The sequence below is a fragment of the Tupaia chinensis genome, unplaced genomic scaffold, assembly GCF_000334495.1.
Source record: "Tupaia chinensis unplaced genomic scaffold, TupChi_1.0 Scaffold000211_1, whole genome shotgun sequence".
NCBI classification, from domain to species: domain Eukaryota; kingdom Metazoa; phylum Chordata; class Mammalia; order Scandentia; family Tupaiidae; genus Tupaia; species Tupaia belangeri.
In genome coordinates this window covers 35,672-42,578 of record NW_006159686.1, presented here as the reverse complement: position 1 = coordinate 42,578, position 6,907 = coordinate 35,672, and the positions used below count along the sequence as shown (strand labels likewise).

The 6,907-nt window shown below is 52.5% G+C and overlaps 1 protein-coding gene across 1 annotated transcript in view; it reads left to right on the top strand.

Moving 5' to 3' along the window:
• The window catches only part of ANHX (anomalous homeobox), a 17,223-nt gene that overhangs the window by 7,201 nt on the left and 3,115 nt on the right, over positions 1-6,907 (top strand). Inside the window, exons 3-6 of the mRNA XM_027771369.1 lie at positions 523-646; positions 1,746-1,962; positions 2,433-2,832; positions 4,215-4,555. Coding sequence (XP_027627170.1) covers positions 523-646; positions 1,746-1,962; positions 2,433-2,832; positions 4,215-4,555 — 1,082 coding nt within the window. The remainder of the gene's footprint in view (positions 1-522; positions 647-1,745; positions 1,963-2,432; positions 2,833-4,214; positions 4,556-6,907) is intronic.

Below are 6,907 nucleotides of genomic sequence, written 5' to 3'. Positions count from 1 at the left end.
TGCCCCCTCCAGGGTCTTCCTCAGGCCTTCAGGAACATGCTAGGTTGGCAGATATGGGGTCAGGACCCCTGTCCCTTGCCCTCCTCTGAGGACATTTCAGTGAACAGAGAACCAGGCCATGAGGGCAGCTGAGTCTTGGAGGAGGAAGGGCTGCCGAGTCCACGGGTGGCAGCAGGGAGGTGCTGCAGTTGGGCTGCGCCAGGAAACAAGTGATGGACAGGAGAAGGCTGTGTGGACACACCCCGGTGGGGAGCCAAACCTCGACCGAGGTGGCCTCGAGGGGCTGGGAGCACTCCGAGGGCCCACGGGGTCGTCCTCACTGTGGCACCGCAAGTTGGAGACTTGATGTCAGGGCGGACGTGTCCAAGGGGAAAGGCTGGTCTTCGCCCACCAGACGGGACAACCCCTAGGAAGGCCTATGGGGGAGGGGGACATCAGTGTCACCTTCCTTAGAGGCAGGCCCTGAGCAGGGAGCAGATCTGGGGGCCTGCTCTGCCTCACCTCACCCCTGCTACCCTCCAGGAACCCACCGCCCGCCTCCCTCTGCCCTGAGGGCCTGAGGAGTCGGAACTTCTCCAGAGAAGTCCGCCAGAAGCTGCAGGATTTTGCCTCTGTTGTGAGCACCAACCCCAGTAGGGTGCAGCGGGTAAGGACAGACGAGGGTCTGTGGGGGCCCAGCCCACTTGCGGTGTCCCTCTCCCCAGGTGGCCCCTTCTCCCGAGGTGACTGCCCCGCACTGCCCCTGCAGGCTGCCCTGGGAGCACAGGGGATTGCCTTTTCTCACGTGCGTCCACATATGGCTGGCCAGCACCATGGGTGCCAGCTGTGATGTGAGGAAGTCAGTCCCTGTCCTCCTGTCCCTCCCACCCTGGGGGCAGGTACCAGTGGGGTGAAGACCCTGGTTGGGGTGGGCACCCGCAGGGGTCCTGACCTGGGCTGCAGTCCAAGGAAGTGGGAGTGGGAGAGGACCGTCAGGAGTCGGGGCAGGGGGCCAGCACCCTCCACTCGCCACTGGCTCTGCCTGTGCTCTCTGTCCCCTTGCCTCAGTCCAGTCAGCAGGCATTCCCGGTGACGGCGTGCACCTGTACAGCTGTGTTCTTCCCGGGGCTCCTCTGGCTTCTCACACCTGTCTCAGCAGGCTCTTCCCACTGGGTCTGCCCACTTCTGTCCATCCTATCATGGGGCTCTCAGTTGTCACTCCGCCTGCTCGTCGCTGTCCAATGGCAGGGCTGTCTTGCAGATTGTTGTCCCCCCCTCTCTGCCCGCCTTGTCTCTGAGCTGTTCAGAAGGCGCTCCCAGTGCTCTGCGGTCTGGTCCTGGGGCTAGGGTGCCTAGGGTCTCTCCAGGAGAGGACAGGGCTAGGGTCTGCATGCCCTGCTTATGGGTCAACATCATGCATCTGTGGGCCTCGCCTTCTGAGTGTACTGTAGTTGTGCTGGGCACAGGGGCACCAATCTGCAGGCCTCGCCCCTGCAGAGGCCCACATGCACCCACCCAGGGTGTGCTGCCCTGAGGTATTGTAGCTGGTGGACTGGCCACTGCCTCTGCGATGGGGAGGGGTCTGCACTGCATGTGAGTGTTCTGGGCAGACGCATGAGCTCAGATGTTCCTTTACCCGGTACCTACTGCACTGGTTCTGTCTCCCGTCCTCGGGAGGTTAGGCCCCTGCTCACCCCCTTTCTCCAACTGGACATGAGCTGCTGGCTGTCTCTGCCTGGGTTCTCAGTCTTCCTGTTGTGGACTAGGAGAACTTGGCCTTGGAGACGAGCCTGAGCGCTGAGCAGGTGTACAACTGGTTTGCCAATTACCGGAGGCGCCAAAGAGCCATTCTCCAGCGAATGGAGCCCACCCAGCAGGCCGCAGCAGAGGGCCCCAGTGCAGAGGATGGGGTTCCTGAATCCTTGCAGCCCCCAGGCAAAACCTGTGTTGTTTCTGGGTTTGTGGACGGGCCTCAGTGCTCAGGTGAGTAGACCGAGGGTGGTTGGAGGGCCAGGCTAGGTAGGGTCACTCCGTGTGTAGTGCCAGTCCTAGGCAGCAGACCCATTGTGGGAGGTGTCTGTCGAGGCTGAGGGTCAGCCTGGGCCCAGGAACTGCCCAGGTGGGGCTGGGGCTGGTTCTCTGCATTTCTAGGTTACTGTGTTTCCAGGGCCAGGACTCGGGCTGGAGATGGGCTATCATGTGGCCAGAAGCGGGGAGTCAGTGAGGAAATTGGGGGAAACCAAGTCTCAGGATTTCAGGGGTCCCGTTTTGTAACGGTGGATTATCAGTTCAGACCAAAGACAGACCAAGGGACAAACACTGTATCGGGATGACCTGGCGGCAAGACGTGGTGGCAACACCCTTTCCAGACCACAGGGCTGCTGTTACCTGCGAGGAAGGAGGCTGGGACTTGCAGTTCACCAAGCCTCGCCTCCTGCCCGATCTGCTCTCAGCAGGACGTGAGGAAAATGGGCCTCCAGAGACCAGTCAAGGACCTTGGGAGCCTCTGGCCCTGGCCCCAGACTTTCCTGGAGATGAGACAGTCTTGAAGCCCCTGTCTTCCAGGTACTGTTATCCAAGGCGATGGGACATCTCGCCTGTTCCCCTTGTTTCCCAGGCGGAGACCATGGCACAGATGGGCATGGGTAACCTGGAGCCAGAGGCCCAGCCCTGGGTGGGGAAACCCACAAGGAGTCCTTGCCGGAAGTGGGGACAGCTCTCTCACCCACACCTGCTCCCTGCAGCCCCTCTCCTCTTGACTTCCTGTCTGTGGAGGGTGAAGGAAATAAGGGAAAACGTGCAGACCTCTTGCTCACAGACAAGCTGCACTGTTGCTGTGTTTGTGTGTTTCTAGTACCTTAGTATTTCGCTGAGTCAGCCGTGGCCAACACCCTGCTAGTGTAGGTGCTGTGTGCACACCCTCACGTGGGCCACCAGGGGCCAGGCGCACCCTCACGTGGGCTGCCAGGGGCCGAGTCTGTACAGGACCGCACTGCCTGACCATCACACTGGGCTCTGCTCCTCCTGGACTGTCACACGTCCTTGTCTCTCATGACACCACCTGTGCTGCCTCATGGCCAGGCCTGGCACCACCGGAGTGTGGCCCTGGGCAGCTTTCAGTGACTTCTCCCTGGTGCACTGGGGATGGTGACAGGCCCTACCATGGAGTTGGTGGCAAAGGCTAAGGGGTGGTTAACGAGAGGGGACGTGGCCATCCCAGAGTAGGAACTCTTTGGCTGCTGTTAGCTGCAGTCTTGTACTCCTTCAGGACCAGCTGTATTCACTTGCTCAACAGAAGGCTCTTGGTGACAATGTTCAGTTTTCAGGTCTGGAACAATACTCATTTGTTGTCAAAGGTCACTGTCAATAAACAGCTAATGTATTTTTTTATTTGCTAGAGGTCATGTGCACTCACTAGAGAGGGAGAGAGGGAGAGCACGAACCCCCCCTATGGGGCATAGTCACACCACAATCCCTTCTCCTTCATTTGTCCCTCCTTTTGGAATTTTTAGCATGCACACATATGGCATATTTTTGTTTATTTTTAAATAATTATTTATTTAATTTTGCTTATCATCATTTAAAAAGAAATTGCTACAGGGCATGTGTGCTCACGAGAGAGAGCGAGCACAAAAGTCAATTGCCAGGCCCAGGACTTGAACTGCAGTCAGTAGGTAGGAGTCTAGCACCTTCACCACCACGCCACCTGCTGGCTGGTCCCCCGGCATGTTTTTTTAAGACACTGAGTCTGGGACTCAAACTGCACTGTCAGTCATGGGGGATACAGACATTAAACGCCAGGCCATAGGCTGGCCCAAACTACTAATATATTTTATTTCCAACAGTAGCCTTTTTCTTTTTCTTCTACTTTTATGAGAGATGAAGGAAGGAGGAGAAAGAAAGAGGGAGGTGTTTTGAATACCCTCCCGGCCTAGACTCCCAGTTCACTAAGTGTGCCACCATATCTGGGTGTTCAGGGTGTCCTGGGACCTCCACATGGCTTCCCATCTCCAAAGTCATGGCATTTTCTGTGCACACCGTGGCTAGGCCTCCAGAAATAGTTTTTATGAAGTGTCTCTAGGTGTCAGGCCATCAGCCCAGCCTTAGTCCTGGTGGTTCCAGGGAGGGTGGTGAAGGTGGCCTGAATGGTGCTGTCAGACTCACCTGGAGCTGTCAGTGCAGGACCCCCATTCATGACTTATCTGGAGTCTTCCTTCCTGACTCCTCTGCCCCAGCCTGAGGGAGTCTCTGACCACCAAGGAGCAGTGCCCGTGTGTCCCCAGGTCTCTGCAGGGTGGTGAGATGTACCAGGAGGGGCCTGGCCACGACCATACCAGCCTTGCCGCCATTGGCCCTGAACCTGGCCTCTGTCCTCTGGCTGCTGGCAGCGATTTTCTGGATCCTTCTCTGGGTGCCCCTGAATCGTGGCTGATGACCCTAGCCCTGGCATCCTCCAATGAAGCTCCTTTCCAGACTGGACAGCTGGTCCATGGACGTGGGCTGGACTTTGTGATGCACCCTACAGAGGCTGAAGTGGATGTGTCCATTGCCAACCACGGCGACACCAGCCCTGCAGGTGAGTCTGTTTTGGGAGGACTAGGTGCTGCGTCTAGGTGAGTGTTCTGTGAGGGGCCAGAGTGTGGGTAGGACCAGGGTTTTCTGTTTAAATTGTGTTTAATGAGACTCAGAACCAGTGCTGGCAGAACAGACACCATTCCCATAAATGGTCCAGATTATTTAATATGTTAGTTTGGAAGAAAAAGTTACATGACTGAAAAAGAAGACAACGAAGAAAGAGTTGAAATGGAAGGGTGGAGCTGCTACCCTGCGCTCCCCCGTGGAAGCAGCCTCACTCACCTGTCAACACCTGGTACACTGAGCTGCTGAGCCCCACCCTCCTCCCTCAGCCTATGTGCAATGTCATCTTCGCTTCTTGCTAAGTTTTTATTGTAGATATAAGTACCTTTTAAAAATATGCATCGAAATATATTTCTGTCCATCAAGTATCACAGAATCTGTGCCTTGTGCGGAGGACAGCACTACACACTCACTGCACTTCTCCGTCTCCTGTGGGTACCTGTTTCTTTTCACGTTTTTTTTTTTCTTACTTTTATTTGCTGCAGGGGTACGTGTTCTCACCAGAGAGAGGAAGAGGGAGAGGAAGATACAGAGGAAAAATGAGAAGTCACCTCCCCAGGGGTGGTGACTGCTGCAATCCCTTCTCCCTTCCTCTCTCAGGATAATCCCTTTCCCTTCCCCTTCTCCCTGGCCCCCTCAGGATAATCCCTTCTCCTTCTCCCTTCTACTCTCAGGATAATCCCTTTCCCTTCTCCCTTCTCCCTTCCCCTCTCAGGGTTTTAGGCACGCTCATACCTGTGACCAGTGTGTCTTTAAAGCTACCGGGTCCGGGACTCAAACTGAGCAGTTAGCCGTGTGGGATCCAGCTGCCTTAACGACCATGCTGCCTGTTGGCCCTGCTTTTTGTTTTCTGAGCATTTCTAAATTAATTTATTTTTTTCTTACATTGTCTACTCTTAGCACATTCTTAACATCTTCAAGTGTCTCATACACCCCGCCTTAAAACTCCTGGGGAGCCCTCCTTTTTTCTGTTCCTATCCAGATGGCCTGTTCCTGGCCTGGGTTGGACCCTCATCCCAAAGCTCCTTACCTGCTCCCTGGGCTCACCCTGATGTTTCTCAGAGTGAAGGTCCCGTTCTTTATTGACCTGCCTGGTAGAGAACATCCTCAGCTAATTTAGCAAGAGAGTGTCTTCTGCTAGATAAATGTTCTGCATCCTTGCGTGTTCTAAACATGTCTCATCTGCCCTCACATTTGATTACCAATTAGGCAGGGACAGAATTCTTAGTTGAAAATACTTCTTCCCTAAGAAATTTGAAGATACTAGTTTTTGTTAGCATTCATTGTTGTTAGGTCAGAAGTCATTCTGATGTTTAGATAATCTGTTTTTCTTTCCTTGGAGCTTTTGTGTTCTATTTTTTTTCTGGGTGTCTTAAAATTTTACACTGACAGTCCCAGATATGGGTCTTTTCAATTTATCTCATTATAAATGCTTTCAGTTTAATGAGCATCTCTTATAATCTCTAAGGGTTTTTTTAAATTTATTTTTAAATTTTTTTATAGGTTTTCGCTAGAGGGCGCATGCACTCCCCAGAAAGACAGAGGCGGACAGATAAAAAGTGAGAAATCACCCCCCAGGGGGGATTGCGATGTCGCAATCCCTTCTCCTCCATTCTTCTCTTGGGATCTTGGGCACACACGCACATGTGCCCGGCATGAGTTTAAGCTGCCGGGTCAAGGACTTGAACCGCGGTCGACTACATGGGAGTCCAGCGACATAGCCATTACGCTAACTGCTGGTCCCAAGCTCTAAGGGCATTTTTGTTTTTTGGTAAGATTCTTTGACAATGTCTGATAATTTCTTTGATAAGTGCTTTCATCCATGTTTTCAGTTCTCTTAAGAGCACACATATTTGGACATTGAGACTCCAGGACCTATTACCCAAAGGCCTTATCTCTTATTTTATACTTTATTTTCTTTTAATTGTATGTGTTTTTGGAACTATTTCTTAAATTCTGTCTTCCAATTTTTTATTTTGACCATCATGTATTGGGCTGTTGGAAAAGTCAATGGCATATTTTTTCTGTTTTTGTATGTATAAATACGTCATGACTTACCTTATGCCTGATATTTTAAGAGAGTTTCAAACCATCTTTTTACTGATTTCTGAATTTTCTTTAATTCATAAAATATATTGCTTTCTATGAATACAGTATCTTTTACATCACTGTAGATACTAATTAGAATTTTTAAAGGCTTGTTAATTTTTTCACATAAGCAAGCAAGAAAAATATCATCCCTAACAGTCTTGCTTTTTTTTTGGGGGGGGGGGGTTTGTAGGGCACAATG